This window comes from Pochonia chlamydosporia, chromosome 4, assembly GCF_001653235.2.
Source record: "Pochonia chlamydosporia 170 chromosome 4, whole genome shotgun sequence".
Taxonomy (NCBI): Eukaryota; Fungi; Ascomycota; class Sordariomycetes; order Hypocreales; family Clavicipitaceae; genus Pochonia; species Pochonia chlamydosporia.
This window is the reverse complement of record NC_035793.1, coordinates 3,945,210-3,965,282: the sequence shown is the minus strand read 5'-3', so window position 1 is coordinate 3,965,282 and position 20,073 is coordinate 3,945,210. Positions and strand designations below refer to the sequence as shown.

At 51.1% G+C, this 20,073-nt stretch overlaps 4 protein-coding genes across 4 annotated transcripts; 1 reads left to right on the top strand and 3 right to left on the bottom strand.

Annotated features, from left to right (window-relative positions):
- Positions 1-2,839: 2,839 nt before the first annotated feature.
- On the top strand, positions 2,840-5,642 carry VFPPC_17809 (hypothetical protein; the record flags this gene model as incomplete). Its single annotated transcript, XM_022429490.1, has 3 exons — positions 2,840-2,867; positions 2,930-3,077; positions 3,128-5,642. 3 exons carry the CDS (start codon positions 2,840-2,842, stop codon positions 5,640-5,642), a joined length of 2,691 nt encoding a protein of 896 aa, XP_022285456.1.
- A 590-nt stretch (positions 5,643-6,232) lies between these two features.
- VFPPC_08579 (ABC multidrug transporter) lies at positions 6,233-11,222 on the bottom strand (the record flags this gene model as incomplete). Its single annotated transcript, XM_018287261.1, has 14 exons — positions 6,233-6,830; positions 6,878-6,961; positions 7,009-7,627; positions 7,676-7,740; positions 7,789-7,839; positions 7,885-7,956; positions 8,004-8,118; positions 8,172-8,519; positions 8,572-8,734; positions 8,788-9,575; positions 9,630-9,863; positions 9,910-10,416; positions 10,465-10,987; positions 11,034-11,222. The coding sequence occupies 14 exons, from the start codon at positions 11,220-11,222 to the stop codon at positions 6,233-6,235; spliced, it is 4,356 nt and encodes a 1,451-aa protein (XP_018144219.1).
- Positions 11,223-13,005: 1,783 nt separating this feature from the next.
- On the bottom strand, positions 13,006-14,559 carry VFPPC_08578 (sugar 1,4-lactone oxidase; the record flags this gene model as incomplete). Its single annotated transcript, XM_018287260.1, has 1 exon — positions 13,006-14,559. The coding sequence occupies one exon, from the start codon at positions 14,557-14,559 to the stop codon at positions 13,006-13,008; it is 1,554 nt and encodes a 517-aa protein (XP_018144218.1).
- A 1,032-nt stretch (positions 14,560-15,591) lies between these two features.
- Positions 15,592-16,701, bottom strand: VFPPC_08577 (hypothetical protein; the record flags this gene model as incomplete). Its single annotated transcript, XM_022428619.1, has 1 exon — positions 15,592-16,701. One exon carries the CDS (start codon positions 16,699-16,701, stop codon positions 15,592-15,594), a length of 1,110 nt encoding a protein of 369 aa, XP_022284419.1.
- Between the last annotated feature and the right edge of the window lie 3,372 nt (positions 16,702-20,073).

Below are 20,073 nucleotides of genomic sequence, written 5' to 3'. Positions count from 1 at the left end.
GCATAATCTTAGCTATCACAGTACACTTACACGTGTCAATACACAAATTGAGCCTCCACGCCGAAAAAGACGTCGGCATGCATGCTTTGCATATATTGTAAGTGGATGTCACTCGCCTTGTAGCTTATTTCCCAGAAAAGCCATCTACGCGACGTGATTGGCTCACGCAAAAGGCACCACCTTGTGCATCAGTGGAATGATGGCCCAGCCGCGCCGCCGCCAGGGCCGACCCGTCCGTCCTGTTTCACGCCATTGATTGCCAAAACGGGGAATCGACGTGTTTTAAAAAGTGGACGGAATATTCTTTGTTTGATTGGGGCCTGGCGCGACTTTGGCCGGGGAGCGGCCGTTATGTTTAGGATATATCGAGCTTGATATCGCGAGGCGATTGATGGGTGACCCAGATTTGACTTGACGGGTCAAGTTGGCGGCCGAGGTTGCAACGCGCTGACACAAATGGTCCAAGCGGAGGATTGAGACTCTGTCTTGTGGCTTGCCCTTGGGTCGCGAGATGTTGCAGTCACGCGACCGCGTCTGTTGAGATACGACTTTGATGATAACAAAACATTGACTTCCTTAGCTCATCCGTTGACTCAAATGGTCAACGGTCGGGTTTGATGGCATAGTCTCAGCAAAAAATGCTTCCCAGTGCTCATTGGGTTGGACGCCATGTGTTTAGGCACGTGATGATGGCGGCCGTTTGGAGCCATATTAGTCCGTATTCCGTATTCTTCCGTACGCGCCAGTGGTCTGTTCTTATTTATTTGTATTCCCTTCTCCCTTCTCATCATCGTATTGATGGAATCCACATTGAATGTGCCCTTGGCAGGTTTTCTCTCGGAAGTATATTGCCAATAGGACCCTGGTCCGCTATGTTGGGTGTCTCATATTGCATTAACAAGATAATAAAGCAGGCCGATAGATCAGCGCAACTTGACTCACATCTTCATTTCACAACCAGCAGAGAGCCCTGGCAACATAACTTTGTTTTTCTTTTCCTTTGTCCTTTTTACCAAATTTCTTCTGAGCTGAAGTCAAACTTTCGGTTCAGGAACCAGGGCATCAAACGCTTTTGGCAATGGAGCAACATTGAACATGGTTGAGGCCAGGCACCCCTGCAGATCTCCAGTTTTCGACCACCTCAATTCATACCAGCCTCAGCCTCCGACCCTCGTCTGTGGCTCGTTTCTGGCCATCGGCACACCCATGGCCATACCAGATCCTGCAGCCACGGACAGGTGGACAACGACCCAGGACTGTCTGGCGGAAGACAAGTACCTAGGTAAGTGAGGAGTCCCGATGTCTGGACGGAGTACAAGACCGGCGAGCGGTGGTTGGGCGCCAGTTGGCCCCCAGATTGCTCAAGTGATGGTGGTCAAGCCTCCAAGGAAAGAAGCTGCTAGGTGACGTAGCGGCATTAAATTGTACAACTCATCAATTGATTGCCACCGGAGCATGCCTCATCAGGGTTTGCTCCCCTCGTGTAGCTTGGCTTGCATCACTTCTTGTGCGGACGATTGTATGGCGTTGGTTTTTGCTGCCGACGGAACGAAACGGAAAAGAGGAGAGCAGAAGAACCTCGAGCTAGAGAGATGTTGCAGAGTATGCCAGATTGGCTACGTAATAACCCCCCTTGGCTCGCACAAGTAGATTTGCGACGGTTGTAAAGTTCTTTGTGCGACTGCTCCCAGAGATTGGAATTTCTTCTTTTTCTTCTGCTTCTGTTTCTGGTTTCTATCACTCCTCCGATGATACCCTGCGACGACCCCAGATGACTGTTGCTCGAAAGTGCTAGACATTGCAGGGACGGCTGGATGCCGCTCCCTGTTGCGGCCCTACACCCTTTCCTCGGACCTGGCTGGTCACACTGCTTGGTGTTCTACCTGAAGAATCTGCGTCTGCGTCTTCATTTGCAACGAGAATTGATATCGTTTGGGTGTTTGTGTGGCGCTTGCGAGGGTTGAACGCATTGTGGTGAGGTGAAGCGAAGTGGGCAAAAACAGTTGGGCACTCTGTTGGTTCGCTTGGCCAGACCGGACCGTTGGAACCAGACCAACTACAACCACAACCACAACAGGCTGGTAAGGGAAATCGTTTGACCACAAAAAATCGAAATTGACGTCCAGAGCGGCTACTGCGACTGGTGTCCACGACGGAGACCAACTTTCAAGGCCTTGGGCGGCTGCAATTGCGTGGCGCGCATCGCATCACATCGTGCCTGGTGAAGCTGGGTTGGACAGACGCCTTGACGTTTTGCTGGTCCGTCCGAGGCTCTGGGTCTTTGGATCAGTTCCGCCTCGTTCTGTTCTGGCTGTGTCAAGTCTCGGTCTGAACTGGGGCAAGCGACTGGAGTCAAGTCAAGTCAAGTCAAGGCAAGTCTTGGTCTGGTCTGTTCAAGGAAGGCCGTGCCCAGGGCAAGTTGGAGTCCATGTCAAGCCTGCTTGGCCTGGTCGAGTTGGATTGATTTCCAGCCCCCCATTTTTAGGCCCAGTCACATCGAGTCCAGCTCCAGCTCCAGCTCTCCTCCACTTTTGCAGTGGACACCTCCACCAGTCCACCACCAGACCACAGGAACAGACAGACAGCCCCAGCCTGCACCCGTGTCGGGTCAGTGCCACACTTGATTTGGCTTGACCAGACATCTGGACCCGACCACGACCACACATCTGGGGCCGGCTCTTTCGCTCGTCTCGTCTGGCCGCTCGTCACTCGTCACTCGTCGCCCGGCTCGCCCTCTCAATCTCCAGTCATCGCAGCCCGGCTTTTTTCCTGCCACCACATTTTGACATCACCTCTCTTTGGGGTCACCTTGTGCGCCGCCATTGCATTGCACCCTTCAATGCCCTTCACTCTTTTTTTGGGTGCTGGCACTCTTTCACCCATGACTGCCTAACTGTCTGACTGCCTCATCCTAACTCTTCATTCCTAGTTTGCATTCCGCCCAATTCTTTTTTTATCTTTACAGGCGCCAAGCACGCTTCTGATCCATCTTCGGTGCACCTCTCGACGTCAAGGTCTCAACGCTCTCCCGAGATCGCGCTGCAGGGTCAAACTGCCTCGTCTGCAACCGAACCTTTGCTCTTGGACTTGATTGAGTGGCATTGGTGCATTGTGTATTACTTTCGAGCTTCCGTGGTACAAATTTGCCATTCTGCCAACTCGAGACCCGGTCGAACCTAAGCTCCTGCCACCACCAATTCTTTGGTGGTGAGCTCGTCAACTTGTCTCCTTCGCACCCGTCTCCGACGGCCTCAGGAGTTTTTGTATCCCAGCCACCCGAGTCTCTCTTTAACGACTTGTACGAGACCCGAGACCACGAACCTACGTCTTACCCCAAGCAACGCCAGCAGCATTCGACCTCGCTGCCTCCTCAGCAAACATTCCAGTCCCAAGATCCGGATCCTAATCCTGATCCTGATCCTGTCTCGGACCCTGCCCTAGATCCCGTCGAGAGACTTTCCACACCAGCTTCCTCTGCGCAACGATCCCTTCGCCGAACTCCCAAGTTTGAGTCCGCTCCCTCGCCGAGCCCTGCGAGTACGGAGCCGCGCCAGGTTCACATTGCTGCCGCTTCAATTGGCTTTACACCTAGCCCGGTTCCCTTTGTGAGGACGCGCCCAGACTCCTCGGTCACTGGGCTTAGCTCTTCCCTCTTCGAAGACGAAGCTCGCCTCCACCGGCAGAATTCTGAGGATCTAAAGGAAGGCTTCGAGAAGGAGACCTCTGGTCGCCCTCATTCTCAGCACCAACCTCGATCTCACTCTTCCACCCGCCGGGATCGGCGCGAGCCGCACCCGGCTGTACGAGTTTCTAAGAATACCCATAGTGCTATTCTTTTTGCTCTTGAAGAAGCTCTCCGGCACCCCAATCCCTTTACGCCTGATCTTGTAGAGGAATCCGCTGACATGGCTGACCTGATGGCTGCCACAAGCGGAATTCCTGCTACTACTTCTAATGGGAATGGCACAGCAGCTATCCGCCCCACGGCCGGGCCTGCGCCGACCAGCTCGCCATCCGGAATTCGAGGTCCCAGGATGATATTGCAAGAACGAGCTGCGAGAGATGCCAGGAAAAGAGCTGAAGCCGAACAACTTGCTTTAGAACGAAGCAGAGCAGAACAGGAAGCACGTTTGCTAGAAGAATCACGACGGCGGAATACCGAACGTCGAACTGCTGGCGTTGCTGCTGGGCAAGGCGGTGGTTCAGAACCACAACAGCCACAGCAGCAGCAATCCCAATCCCACCACACTCGTGGCCAAAGCCATGTTGCCCAAGAACCCACACACACTTCGCGAGCGTCAGGCACGGCTCCTACAGCCAAACAAGCCACAGAGCAATCGCAAGTACCTCCGCAATTCGCGACAAGCACGCCGCAGCAGCAACAGCAACAACCGCAACCACAACAACAACGCCACTCGCCCACATATGTAACCTCAAGTGGCCGCCCGCGGCCCCAACAGCAGACCGCCAATCTTGGGGCTGCCCCTACTGAATCAACAGCTCAACCGCAAGAGCCCACGAAACCCAGAAACTCGTTCCCTCATGCCTTTGAACGCTGGGAAACGTTGTCCGCCCACTGGGAGGGCCTAACCAGCTACTGGATTAGAAAGCTAGAGCAGAACAAGGACGACATTAACCGCGACCCACTGAGCCAGCAACTCGCACGACAAGTTACGGACTTGTCAGCCGCTGGGGCCAATCTGTTTCACGCCGTTGTAGAGTTGCAGAGACTACGGGCTAGCTCAGAAAGAAAGTTCCAGCGATGGTTCTTTGAAACGCGTGCTGAGCTGGAGCGAGCCCAAGAGGTAAATGGTATGCTCGAAAAGGCACTGGAAAGAGAACGGCGAGACCGCGATGATGCCATTCGTGATGCAATTGATCACGAGCGAGGTACCTCCAAAGCCCAAAAGCAGCTCTCAGAGATGCGAAAAGAACTGGCGATTTCCAAAGAAGAAGCCAGACGAGCCTGGGAGGAGCTTGGGAGAAGAGAGCAGGAGGAGCGAGACAGAACTAGCTCACTACAAAATGGACATCCCACCATTGTCGGCGGCGTGCAAGTCGTTCCCATGACCCAGGGCGGCGTCGGCCGGCAAGGTACGACGCGAGAAACCGAAGGGTATCAATCCGAGTATGGCCAAGGCTACGGCCCTGGACACTCGCAAGCACCTCCTCCAGCATCATCACCGCCGACTGCTGGTCCCAGCGGTGCCCATTACAGATCCCAGGAGCACGGCCAGTCACACGCTGGAGGTAGGGGCGGCGGCTCAGAGGGCGGGTTCAGCGAAGGTGAGTACATCATTGACGCCGCCGGCAACTTTGTTCTCGACTCCCGAGGACGGAAAATCCCCTTCGTTGCCGCACCGCCCTCTGGAGCTTCGGTTTCTGATCCCGAAGCAGACGATTACGATACGCCAGCAACCACAAATCCACCCAGCGGAGCCCATGAGCCTACATCCACATCTGGGGGCGATGGACGGTGGACTGGTGCTTATTCCGACCCTCAAGACTATTCTGGGCAAGGCTACGGTGCGCCTGGGTGGGAGACCGTCCCGCGACATCATCATCCGACGAGATTGAGTGACGTCATTGAGGAAGAGGATGAGCGAAGTCGCACGAGTGCCAGCCAAGGTCGGGGGAATTGAAGTTGAGGTGGCAGAGCTGAGACGTGCGGTTTGATCTGTGGCTGTATGTTGTTGGCCAGTCGGCAATCATATTCGCGCCTAGATGATTTCGAAACACATCAAACCTGATGAAAAGTGGTGACCATCCCTTACGAGGTGTTGGGCTTTTAAACGATGGGCGGACTCACCAATTTGAGAGAAAATACACCGCCAGACATATTTTCACACGGCAGATAAAGCGGTATAGATCACGACCTAGTACAAAACCTTTTGATTGTCGATACCTTTCTTCCTGTTTATTTCTTATTCACCTTTTTTGCTATCTGGAATCATGGTTTCCTTTATTTGTCTCTTTTGCGTCCTGGCTGCGTTCATTGCGTTCATCTGAGCATATCGAAGACAGCATAGATGTTTGCTTTATAATGGAGAGGCACTCGCTGGTATGGTATGGTAGCGTAGGGCAGGGTGTTGGAGTTGGGTTGGATTGCTTGTACATGTAGGGACTAATGAATATGATTACGACTACAATTTGCGTGTGTTGTCTCGTGACTCGTTTATCTGTATTGTAACTTTTGTGAACCAGGTAGCAATGACAATTCCCATCTATACTTTTACAGTCCCTGACTCTCCCACAACGCCTTGAATGCACTCCCTTCCCTCCTCAGCAACACCTCCGGTTCACCAGTCTCAATCACCTTACCCTCGCCCATGACAACGACCACGTCACACTCCCTTACAACCTCCAACCTATGCGCCACTTCAATGACCGTCTTGCCCTTCATCTCCTCCCGAATTACCCTCCGTACTTCATCGTCCGTCCTTAGATCGATACTACTCGTCGCTTCGTCTAGTAATACCACCGCCCGGTGTGATAGCAACGCTCGCGCCAAACAAAATAGCTGTAGCTGGCCCGCCGACAAGCCCAGCTCGTCCATGTCGGCGTCTAGGCCGCCCCTGTGAGCGATCGTCTCCCATATGGATGTCTTGCGGAGAACGTCTTCGAGCGGCTGGTCTGCCTGGATGGTGGATTGGGGGTCGAGATTGTGCCGCACCGTGCCGCGGAGCTTGATTGCGTCTTGGGGGAGGGCCGTGAGCCGTGAGCGGATGAGTTGTCGGGGGAGGAGGGATAGATCCTCGTTGTCGATTTCTATGGTGCCGGATTGGATGTCCAAGAGGCGGGAGAGGGTTAGGATGAGAGATGATTTTCCGCTGGATACGTTAGAGGTTGGATGCTTAATATGGATCGAGAGGTTTACCTTCCGGACCGGCCACATATGCCAACCTTTTGACCGGCCTTGATCTTGAGAGATACGCCCTTTAGAACGGGGTCGGTTTCATCACTTTCAAAGGTTAGTAGCAATCTTGAAACAAGCATAAAGCAACACACCTATAAGAAGCAACCACATTCTCCAACTCAATGTCTCCTCTCATCGGCCACTCCTCACTCGGCACATCCCTCTCACACTCCCTATTCTCATCAGGCGTATTCCTCATAAACCACTTCAATCGCGCAATCGCGCCCAGCGACGTCTCCAGCCTCGTCCACTGATCAATAACCATGGTCAACGTCTGGTTAAACCCAATCAGATTCACCATGGCCAACCCAACCGCTCCCTTGGTAGTATGATCGGGAATATTCAGCGCCACCGAAACCAGCACAAGCGCCATCCCCGCGACGAACAAGTCCAGTACGACCTGAAGCCAGCGCTGGATGCAGAACATGGTGTAGAACGGCTTCTGGGAGGTGTCCAGGCGGCGGTGGTTGTCGCGCAGGAAGGCGCTGGCCCAGCCGAAGGAGCGGATCGTGGAGAGGCCGGCGAGGGTTTCGGTGAATTGCGTGTACAGGGGGGACTTCATTTCGAGGTCGAGGAATCGGATTTGGCGGGAGGTGCGGAGGTAGTATTTCTGGATGAAGTACAAGGCGAGGAGGCAGATGGGGATGGTGGCGGCGACGTAGGATGCTCCCGAGGCGATGAGGCCTGTTTCTGCGAGGGCGCGGAGGGATACTGCGTGAGTTAGAGGGGGGTTATTGGGGTGAGATTTGGGAGACGTACGCATGGTGACGTTGATAAAGGCCATGGGGAGGGCGTTGTCGATGAGCGTCATGTCTTGGCTGAATCTGGGGGGTGTTAGTGGTGATTTTGGGTTCAGGGGTGGATAGACGAACCGGTTGAGTGTGATGCCACTGTCTGTGCTGGTGAAGAAGTAGAATGGTGCCCTTGGATTTGTTAGTCATAGTTGATATGAGAAGGTGGTTGCTTACCGGACGACGGATTTGAGAAGCATTTCGTGGAGTCGGATCGCCGACTTGGGAACTCCAACAAGAGCGTAGTATCTGGTCTAGTTAGTCATGTATATAGGAAGTGAACTTCATCATCTTACCCAATATTCAGAGCTCCGAATATCGTCGAAGCAAGCGCAAAACCAATATAACCACCCATATATCCGTAATCTCTGGACCCAGTACCACTCTGCGTCCACAGCTTCAGCCAAACCTCTATACGATCGTCAGCATTATCCCAAATCATGAAGACAAAAGTTCAAACCCACGTGGCATCTTGACCATTGCTGTATGCAAAACACTACCAATCAACAACATCGAAATAGCCATCTTGCCCAACGACCGCACATATATCCTATAGCAGTCAAAATCGCCGGTCTGGCGACTCAGATCCGCCTCCGTCTTCCGGGCCGGATTGGCAGCTGCCTCCCGGGACGCCTGCACCGCGGCCTTTTCCAACGCCGTTTCGTCGGACTCAGAAATAGTAGTAGCGCTGTCTGTGTCGCTTTCAAAAATGCCCCATTCAGAGGGGTCGACGGAGTCGAAGCGGACTTGATTCCGGGTGGTGGTCTTGTCGGCCAACATGGTGATGTGGTCGGCTGCGGGGAGGAAGTTGACTATGCATGTTAGTGTTTTGGAATGGAAATGCTCGTTAGAAGAGTGGATTACCATGGTTGGTGCTCATGATGACGGTGGCATTCAACTTTCGAAGTATGCCGTCTGGGCCAAACACTCGTTGGAAGACGGTCTTGGACGTCGTGCTGTCTAAACCGCTGAACACATCGTCGAGGAGAAGAAGACTGCGGCGAGAGTAAACCGCTCGAGCAAGGGCCTTTAACAAGTCATGTTAGTTTGTGATGTTAAGTGTTTGTAAGAGTTACTTACGACTCGTTGCTTCTGTCCACCACTTAATGCTACACCTCCGGATCCAACAATGGTGAGATCTCGCAATGGGAACATGGAGATATCCTCGTATAACGCACAAGCGTCTATGACGGCGTACAGCCACTTCTCATCGAGAGGGGATTGAGCAACGATATTATCTCGGATAGAACAATTCTGCAGCCAGGGCGTCTGGTCACAATACGCCATGGACGAAACGTTGGTGACAATTCGCCCCTTTGTCATGACAAGTTCGCCTGCGATGGCCTTAAGTAAAGACGATTTACCACAGCCTACTCGACCGACAACCATGGATAGGGTGCCCTGTGGGAAGATCATACTGATGTCGGAAAGGACTTCGATGTGGTCTCCCACTGTAAAAGTTGCGCTTTCAACGGCAACCGCGGGAATCGAGGTATCCAGGGGTGGTTGGGTTTCCTTGAAGGAAGTGAGCTCGAAGTTTGATGGTGCAGACGCGTCTTTTGATCCTCTAGAAAACGCAACGGAAGATCGGTACGAAGTAGACGGCACTGAAGAGGTCGGCGACGGGGCCATTTCTCGCAGATCCTTTCTTTCATCCATGATCAGAAATGCCTGTAGTCTTGAGAAGCAGCCAATTGCGCCGAACAGCTGCACAATTGAAATGAGGATATTGACAAGCGGTGTTGCTGCAATGCTGATGATTGACAGGGACGTGAATGCTTCGGCGATGGTGAGTCCTTGGTCGGCCTTGGTCCAGAAGATAGCGGCGATGATGACAATGACGGGAGTCAGATCCTCCGATGCCATTGCTACGTACAGAACATTAGCACATCGTTACAATTGCTGGATGGGTTTGAGCTTACCAAAAGAATTTAACTGCACCAAGATCCATCGAAACTTGACCGACAATTTGAGCTCATGGATTCGCAATGCATGCAACGAATTGTGAAAAAAGTCCGTCAACCCCATCATCTTAACACCCTTTATTTGACTCAACATTGTCGACACGGAACCAACACGCTCCTGAATAGCCTTGTTCCATTGCACCCGCGCAGGTCCCATGGCCGGAGAGATCAACGCCCCAGCAGCAGATGTAACTAATCGAGTCAGCTCGTTCAAGTCCTAAAAGGGAATGCAACTTACAGAAAGCAGGTATAAGAATGAATAAACTTGGGATCCCAACATTCCTATACAGCAAGAAAATAGCCACAGGGATCTCAATGAAACTAGCCCAAATATCATGGATAGCATCCCCAGACATGACAATCGACTCAATATCCGTACTCATCAGTGTAACCGGTGCGGAATCCTTAATCGAAGCTGCTTCCAGTCGCAGCGTCTTTTTAAATACCAATGAAGCGAGTCCGCCGCGGTACATGGTCAGCAGCTGATATGTCATGTGGTGATACATGGCGTTGCAGACCGCAATACCGATATACACGAGGATAGTTGCGCCGATCAAACTCCCAGCAATTTCAGTCGTCTGCTTCTCCTCCGGCTCGCCGACAAAATTGACGACCGAGTTGATGAGGAACGGTTGCGCGAATGTGAAGCCTGTAAAGAGCAGACGGGGGATGATGCCGACGTAGAATTGCCACTGGTATGCTAAGAAGGTGCATTTCATGAGGGCCCATTTTCCAGTTTTGGGGTCTTGATAGTTAGTTAGTATGCTTTCAAGTTGAGGTTGTATATACGCACCATTGTCCCATACTCGCTCTAGTTGATCTAGGAGCTTCACGGAGTCAAATTTGTCCTCGATGGTTCCAATGTCATCGACTACGAGTAACGCCCTCGCGCCTACCAGAAGAAGCGAATTGAGCCACCAGAAGATACCGCGACTAACAATCCCGGCTGCAGTTTCGTCGGCCGTATCTTTTTCCTTCAAGACTAGCTTTTTAGGAGATTCTTCAAGGGCTAGTAAAATAGCTTTTACTGCCAGCGATGCAACAAACACGCCGCCTATGGTTTGAAAACCAGGTCGGAGGAAGTACGTTCGTGCTGCGGCAATATCGAGAACGATAGACAAGAGAAGATACAAGTTGAGCAGGATAGACGGCTTGATGGACTTGTAGTGTTCCACGTAGGATAGCGCGGAAATCGCCAACGCTTCCGGGATGCCGATTATGCTTTCCGCAAGGGACGTCTTTGTCCTGTGTGTGGATGGTACTGCCCATAGCGCTACGAGGGTAAATTGAAGACAGAAGAATACGGCAACAGCAACCTGCAACGGTTAATACGAGTTGGAGTTGGCGAGAGTAAATGCGCACCTGTTTTGACCAGAATAGCTTGCGTGATCGAACGACAGTCTCACGATGTACAAGTGTCGAAATTCGCAACGGCGCCAGAACGATGAAAATACATGCCGGTAATAAAGAAAGAATACTCTGCTCGAAAAGAATCGTAAAGTCGAAGACGCCCGGTAATTGCGGACCAAAGTAGTTGTCCGTTTGGGTCATGATGACCACCTGATGAATTCAAGACTTTGACTATGTTGAAGTTGTCGTATGGCCGTCTTTACGTTATATTCGTCCAAAATTATAAACTGAAAAAATAAGTTCGCTTCCCAGACCTATATTAAAACATTAATTAATAGTCACCGCAGTTCGCCTACGGGGCGGCCATATATCTATCCTCCCTGACAAGCATCCCGTAACAACGAACAGGGATCTTGCCGTTGACTCGCAAGGCTAAAAGGAACTTTTCTCCGCATCAACCTCACGGTTACGCGCTCCGGATTGCAAAGCATGGTGGTTAGGCTGTAGGGCTAGCGAGGTTTATGTCGTTGCCTCATGGTTGGAAGGGTTGTTTGGCGTAACAAGTTGTCTGGTGAGTCAACAGGCAACTCAGAGGGTTGCGTTCACCTTCTTCTTTGCGGTTGGCGCTGCATCTGTCAGAACTACTGGGTCCAGTGGTATAGCAGTTACTCTTGATTCTTAGAGGCTAATGCAATGGGCTAATCTGCAAGTGTGGAAATGTTGCGTGGTCCACTTGCGCGGCGTTGAGATGGGGCAACGATGCGGTGGAGACGGTTGATGCCGTTGATGATTTCTTGTCACTTTTTGGAAATCAGAAACTCTTATAATAATGCAGTTTGTTTGTAGTTTAGTGTAAATGCTCTCAACATGTCGTAATGAAAATTCTCTTGAATCTGGGGCTTGGCTTGGGATCAATCGAGTTGTCGCCGCGTCTGTCTTCAACCTGACTCCAGTCGGAAGTTTGCCCAGTCCGAGCAACCGGACGGTTACCGCTCCCGTGTTGAAATCGGAGTCACCACCAGGCCCAGACTCCAGCAGCCGGGGTGGAGATGCAATCCTGATTCCTGAATAAAAAAAACTGTTGTCGTCAGCCCATCGTCAGCCCTGTTCGGCATGAGTACCCGCCCAGACGCAGTTACTGTCGATCAAGAAGTTGACAGGTCAACTGGTCCGAGTTCAAACCAGCATCACTGAGCTCCTGTCATTGAAGAGTCATGTGAACATTGAGTTGCTACCAAGATTGTATGGTTGCACCGTACGGAGGCGAACCTCATTTCGCTACAACGGTTGAACGGCAGCTTCATACCATGCAGTTGACCCTTTATAGCTTGCGGACGGAGTATTAGTGGATTTGGACTGGGAACAAGGATCAATTGATAACCTGTTGTGGACCGAACACAATTTTCCCATCGTCTAGAATACTGCACCATTGCTAACTGATCGTGTCGCATTGCGGCATTCGACTCTCGTTTCTTGTGCTCAACTGCTGCTGGCTTAAATCGAAAAGACACATTGAAGACTCCCCAAACTGCACTCAGCCGTCCTAACCTAGTTCTCAGCTCATCTTACAGCAAATGTTAACTGTCTCACATACTCACCTGACCCGCCTGCTGGAGTGTGCTGCATGCATTGACCCGTCCAAAGAGTTTAAGATAACGGATGTTGTCTGCAAATCCCAACACAGACACACAATGATCACAGCGGCAGGAACACCCACTGAGCATGGGAAATGTAATCACAACGAGCTGAATGTCAGATGCAACCGGCTTCAGTCCTCAATGGACGCTATGCGGACGTGCAAAACACCATGTCACACAAATATATCTTGCCCGCTCTCATGACTGCATTAACCTGCATTATATACCATCTCGTCATAAAAGACTTGCGCTGCCCGCTAATGCGATGAAACTCCTTATGCAGGATGTTGAAAATGAAATGACCCGCTCCAAGCTCCGTCTAGACAAACTTGCAAATAACCTCCAACTTAAACAAGACCAGACATCATTAATCCACCACCGGCAGTCTTCTTTCTCGAAATTTCAACCTCTTCAAGCTCAAGTTTTGAGCCCGGAAGGTCCGCCATAATTCGGTCCCGGTGCCACGGGCCAACAAACATGCCCTCTGGATCAACTTGGTCGCGTATCCGTCTAAAGGTTTCCAGTTTCTCCCCATACATTCCTTCAATGTCAGGTCTATAAGTCTCAAAGTTCTTCGCCCAGTGCGGACGACCTCCCATGTCCCTCATTAACCACTCAAACGCCTCGTAGTAGCGGTCGCGGCACGGCGGATCTCGCCAGTATGGACGATACAGTGTCGCATTGAGGTATAACGTTGGGCCATCTTCCACGGTGGGATCCAAGTAGGGTCGAACATTCGAAGTGAGGGAGGTATCACTTACTCGCACCTCAACTGGTGCGTGGACGTACAGTCCTTTGGCTGAGAAGGGGATATTGTGTGGAACATAGTCAGGGTCGTCTGGCGTTAGGTGGTTCAACCACGAGCTAAGTCTTCTGAGAGCCTCGGGCCCTTTGTGAAGAGGAATAGCCCATTCGTTCACAAACTGCGAGTAGAGGCAGTTCATCAATAAGGCCTTGCGACTAGGTTGGATGGCAGTGGTTGTCGAGCCATTAGCAAATCCGTATTGCATACCGAATACAAACCACTCAATCCAAGGCAGAATTCTAGGCACAAACTGCGCAGCGTACAACAGGTTGTGGTAAACGTAGTAACCCAGAGCTCCGTCATAGTAGCTCACTGGGGGATCTTGTTCTGGCTCCGTTGTCTTGTCTCCTTGCCAGACAACAGCCCGTCTGGTGTATGGGAACCACCACACCCTCACAAAGTCACTCTGTGCCCACAAATCATGCGGCCATGACTTAAATAGCTTATAGTCGGTATCAATAGTCTGCTTCCACTTAAGCGTGAAAGCAGGGACGGCTCGAATAGTAACTTCCGTGATAATGCCTAATGCGCCTAGCGAGAGGAGCGCAGCTCGGAAGAGGTCTGGGTTAGAGTCGGAGGAGCAAAACTCCGTCGTACCATTGGCCAATGTGATCTTGAGGGAGATTATATCTTCGGACATAAGACCGTGATGCACACTGCTACCGTGGGTTCCGGTAGAAATTGCACCTGCAATGGATTGCTGATTTATGCTCCCCAAATTTGGCATTGCCAAGCCATGTCGCTCAAGCTCTTCACAAAGAGTGTAGAGTCGTATGCCACTTTCCACGGACACAGTACCGGTTTCCGAATCGACCGAGAGGATCTTGTTGAATCGATCGAGGTTTACCATCCAGCTAGATGTGCAGGTGATGTTGGAGGGCGAGTGGCCACAGCCGGTAGTCACGATGCGCCGACGACATTGTTGCGCCAGCGACACCACTTTTTCGACTTCGGCAAGAGTTTCTGGTTGAATGTAGAGCTCGGGTATCGACGAGAACGTCCTCGCCCATGTGCGATGTACGTGGTGTGGTTTCGCGCGAAACGGAATACCGTCGGCGTTTTTGCCTCGTAGCTCGGCTTCCGCGACAGGATGCATTGCGCCGACTGCGTTCTCTCGTCTCGGGTGGGAATGAGGAGAACAGAAATGAGTCTGCGTAGGCCTTTTGAAGAAAAGGCTGAAGACGCCGCACACGGCCGAAGGGGACTGCAGGAACAATCTTTGTGTAGTGACTGCCCAAGAAGAATTAACTTGAATGTCCAGAAGAAGCAGGAACAAGCCAAGGCGCGGCGGGTCGAACGAAAGTCCAAGTGGGACTAGACTCTTCGGATTTGAGCAAAGTCGCCCTTGGTTGTTATCGCATGATTAGGCCATGAGGGAATATGAAGAAGGGATAGTACTGTATGTTCAGAAGACTGCTCTTGCATGGGCAAGCTGTTGGTCCGGATTTGTAATTGAATCAAGCCATCATAATCTGATAATCCAATGCCACGGCAAGAGGTTTGGCCAGTCTATTGGTGGCGGGGCAACTCTGGATTCCGAGCCGAACATAGAAAAAAAAAAATCAATGGTGAGGGAGAAATAAAATTGGGAAAATGGCGACATGGTGGGGTCAAGCCACGAGCTTGGTTGCGCCGATCTCAGGGTCCTCCAGCTCTCCAGCTCCTTCCCGATGTCCATGTCCCTTTCTCTCCAGTCAACTGGTCTGCTTTTCGATGGCCAATACCGATGGGGGCCATGATGACTTTGCATTCGCATCGGCAGTCACCAAACACTAGTTTGGATATCTATCCATGACATCAGCACAACTTGGCTGCTCAGCTGCCATGATCGCTCGCCGCAGATAAATGGCCATGAAAGGCGGCTCCTGCAAATACGCATCAATCTTATTTTTCGTCATGTCAGGCAGCGAAGCCTCCAAATCTCCAGCCAGCACTACCAGCCATGATACGATGATGTTGCATCAGTCGCATTCTTCAGTATGGCTCAAGTACCATACTGTTCACGACTTGCGTCTCCGCGCATCCCCCTTTATTCAAGGTAATGGACGGGACAGCCATTGATCCCTAGCTTGGCAAGTTGCCATCTACAAACCTTGAACCACTCTGGACTCAACGGCAAATAAAGTGGCTAGTATCCTGCCTCCACGAGATGTACTTGCGACGGCGACGGCGATGCACGAACTCTCGAGTTCACCGGAGCAACATCGCCTCTGGCAGACCCAAGCGACTCATTAACCCCAACTTGCTGAGTCTGAGTCTTTGACCATCCTTCGCGGGTTAGGACCCGTGGACGCTTTTGGTTGTCGTCCTTGTGCAAATACGCCAAGGCAACATGCCTCCCTGCTTCAACATCGCCAAGGTTGGGCTCACCATCACCTCGACTTCCATGTTTGCTCAAACTCCCCACATTCGTCGTGCCAGTGCCAGTAGGAAATCGATAGTCGATCCAATCCGGCTTGGACCCTTGCGTAACCTCGAGCAGCTGATTCAACACTGCAAACTCCAGCTTCAATTTGATGCTGTACACGGCCGGTTTGTAAAAGTGCTGCACCTCATCGTATCCGGCAAATTGAAGGGCTATCAGCGTAATATCCAAAACAATGACCAACACATTTATACAGATGAGCTGCCATAGAGTTTTCCTCGTCTTAGACCCTCGCATAGCCTGACTAGGCCGAAGTATCTTGACCGCGAAAACCATGTACAGTATCGAAATGGTGGCCTCTTGAACGGAGAAGAGCGTCAACTGCAATGGCTCGTACACCTTGTACACTTTAAGCGCAGTCGGAGGATTAATCGTGTTCATGACATAAATCACCACCGTGAGTGGGATGTGGCAGGTGATGGCCAGGAAGATAATCATGAGAAGCACCCCTCGGACGATTTTGGTATTGTGCACCACAAGATGAAGCCGGGAATAGAGGGCAACGGACTGCCCAGTGACCATGAGATACCACCCCACAAGAAGGACGGTGACAATGGTCAATAGTTGGGGAGGGCTGTCGTCGATGACTTTGAACGTCTTGAACACAACTCCCAGTCCATTGAGAGCAACTCCCCACATAGCTGCAAAGACGCTCCAAAAGTATAGACTACGCCATCTCTTGAAGGTGGTGAAGAGGAGGAAATGGAGCTCTATGACATTGTAGAATGCTATAGCCATAAATGCCGACTCGACCATGGCTATTGGCACGGGGATTGTGGTGTCATCGGTGCTGTTGTCGGTGTCTTCAATCATTTTGGCGTACAAGCGGTGCTGAGTTGGTATGCAACATGAGTTGATGACTACAACTAAAGGGAGGTATGAGCACGGCAGTGAGAATATTTTGAAATAGAAACCACGACACAGATCCAGGCGTGGGGGTTATCAATGATCAAAGCCGTTGATGTCACGGGCAAACCCCTGCATGGGCCACAAATCAATAGCAAGGCTGGTGTAGATGACATCCCGATGCCGTATTTGCGAGCAGCGTCGTCGAATGAAGTATCCATCGCGCTTCAACAGGCTAGAATGGAACGCCTTTCAAGGATTATTGCCTTGAAAGTGTATTAGCCAAGCCGTAAATCAGTTACGTGCTACGAGGGCGAAGAGCCATTGGAGTGGCTCATATCCATGGCGCTCTAGTGAACGATCAAGCAAGCCTTGGACGCTAGCATATTTATTCCTCGTCTTAAAGAACATTGTCCGTAGTTGGCAAGCCGGTTGTCTAGGGGCCGAAAATAGATCGCTCAACCTGGTAAGAATTGGAGAGTGTAATACCCTCGGCACATATACACCTCAGCAGCTGCAAATTTGAACAACATACGACGAAGCTGTTAAACTAGTCTTATGAATGATCAACCTACCCAGGCGTTTAGTCTGCTCGTGTCGATAAACTTCTACCAAGTGCAAGAAACCGGCTCACAGCTCGCCCGCATGCTAACTGCCCACCGAACCCCAAACGTCTTGTTTCACCGTGTGGGGATGAAGAAAGTCCATGACATCGCTTATGCTGTGGCGGATCTCAATCTGCCTAGGCAACATGCTCGGGTAAAGGCACGAAGCTTCAACGGACTGGCTGGGGAACCAAGACATGGATGAATGCGTTCCATCCCGCATCCCCAGACGGATGAGCCTCGCTTCAGCCAACACAAAATTGCCGTCAGTATTTGAACAGATGCCTGGTGGCGTTGTTGTACCTAGAATTGTTCAAATAACTATGGACCCCCACTGATACAAGCCTCAGCTGACATTAACTCCCGTCGCCAAGAACCGCTGGCGTCAGGTGTCATGAAGATCATAGGGGTTTCACAATCTAGAATCTGTTATAACCAGCCCGTTGCCTGACAAGGCGTTGTGGAACTGCAGTTCCCTCCAGGAGGCACAGTTCAATTTGTCTATATCAACAGCTCAGGCGTGATGGCTGAAGCAAGATATTGGTTCCTGAGACATCTCGCTTCATAAGTAGAGGCTTTCCTTTCGAAACTCTTTCCACCAGTGATTCCACCAGCAATATTCGTGGCTTCAGCCTGATGGGAGTCCCGAATTGCCAGTTGTGGAAACTATGCAACGGGCGGTGGCTTGACTAGTACGGCATCTTGGATCCAGGTCTTCAACGTGGCGCCACGCGTTGCCCTTGCTTCTGAAATAAGACGATGGCGCTCTGTAGCTGGACTGCACGCTCGGCCCTGATGATCTGTGGTGACAGCGCGGATCACACTCCGGCGGCTGGGGTTGATATCATTTGCTAAGTTGAGCTACTGAGGTTGGTCAGAAACGCGGACTTGGGACTATTTGCATCCCTGCTTTTGGTGCCTGTGTGTGGTACCGTGGGGAAAGATAGTCGGGAACCATGCAAACCTCCTTTGGTTAGGGGCATTTTGATGGTCACGATACGTAGCCCCTGTTGGGTTAGTTCGTTGGTACCATTGCGTGAAGTTTTGAAGTCAGAGGCAGAGTGGACAATGAGAACTGTTGCGTTACCAAGTGCCCTCAGGGGGTAACTTGTCTATTCATTGCCTCAGTAGGGTAACAATGAGCCTCTTTCTAAACTCCTCATCGTTGTTGTCATTCGGAGGAAGATCTTCCAATTTTCGGCAGACTGCCTGATGAGCTCTGGACTGTTTGCGCAGGCTTTGACAAATCAATGAGATGAGATTATTTGGCTTACTCTCTACATTATTCGCTAGACTCATGTGCTCACAGGAATATCGTGTATACGTCGGCCTCGCCAAAGGGACAGCGGAGACAGAGTGTAGGCGGTGGTTATTCTGCAGCTGCCGATGATGATGATGATGTTGATGTTAATGTTGAATTGCTGACCGTTTTGAAGCTGCCAGATTGAGCGATGTAATGTCAGTGTCAATTCTCCATTTCCTTCTTTTTTCGCCCTCCCCCGTTCCTTCCTTCCTTTGTTCCTTCCCTCCAGTCCGGCGCCATGCCTGGATGCTGCCTGCGGCCAGACTGTTGGTTCAACATCATCGATTGATTTTAACGACGGGCGCTTTCTCTAAGTAAAATTCTATATTCAGTTGATTCCGTCTGTCATTCAATACCTACTCCAACTCTGCTATGAAGCAACTTTGTGCTTCTCAAGCCAATCATTAATTGGCCGCAAATCTTTACACTTCCTCATTTGGCCTTCGCCAGGCTGTTGATGAATGTTCTCCTGACCAAGTAAATTCTCATCCAAGTGACACAGAATATCCTGCCGTATGGCCGCCATGCAATGAACCCCATGAAGCCATGTATTTTCCGAAAACTTATAAGGAGTCGTGGAATTCTGATGCATCCAGTAACTCAGCATGATATGTCGAACATGCGTCTTCACTAGTTAGCGAAACACTCATCACGGCGGACCCAGCGACTGGAGGAGGCGGCAACATACTAGGCAATGTAGGGTGTGATAACCACTCATCACGTAAAGCAGCTTGCCGCTTTCAGGATCATTAATTGAGGCTGGCAGATTCTTCTCCTTTACGTATGATGGTGGAAGAGCGACAACACCAGCGCCGGCTGTGGCATGTGTTAGTAGAGTGTAATTGAGTCTGATGAAGGCATACAGACGTGGAAATAGGGCTTCCCAATGTGAATCTGACACATTCAACTCTTGGCTGTCCAACCCGTCTTCCACGGCGTGAAGTGGTACGGAGATGCGATCTGGTAGAGTTAGCGATCTGGTCTGTAGGTACTGGCCGTGGGATAACACACCATCTCGGGCTATATTGACTAGCCACAGCCCATTACTGAAAAGAAGCAAAAGAGCAGAAATTGATATTATCACGATTTCTCTCTTCGACAACAACGGTTTCGTCGGGGGTGAGATACTCAAGCCTTGGTCATCTTGCGCAACCAGTGCGTATTTTGGTGATTTGAGCATGTCGGGCGACATCCTTTACAAGTCTATTTCGAGAAATATCATGCAAAGCTTAGGAGTGGCTGAAAGTAGTCGACTGGAAAAGATTCAAGGTGATTTTAGATAAGAGGGAGCAGCCCGTGAGCAGTGTCATGTAAGCGGCATGGAGCGCAAGGAATGATGCACCTAAGAGCGCGTGCTGGCTTATGAAAACGCCACCAGCCGGAGATTGTCTACAACGGACCTACAAGCTGACCTCTCAGGGTAGAAATCTG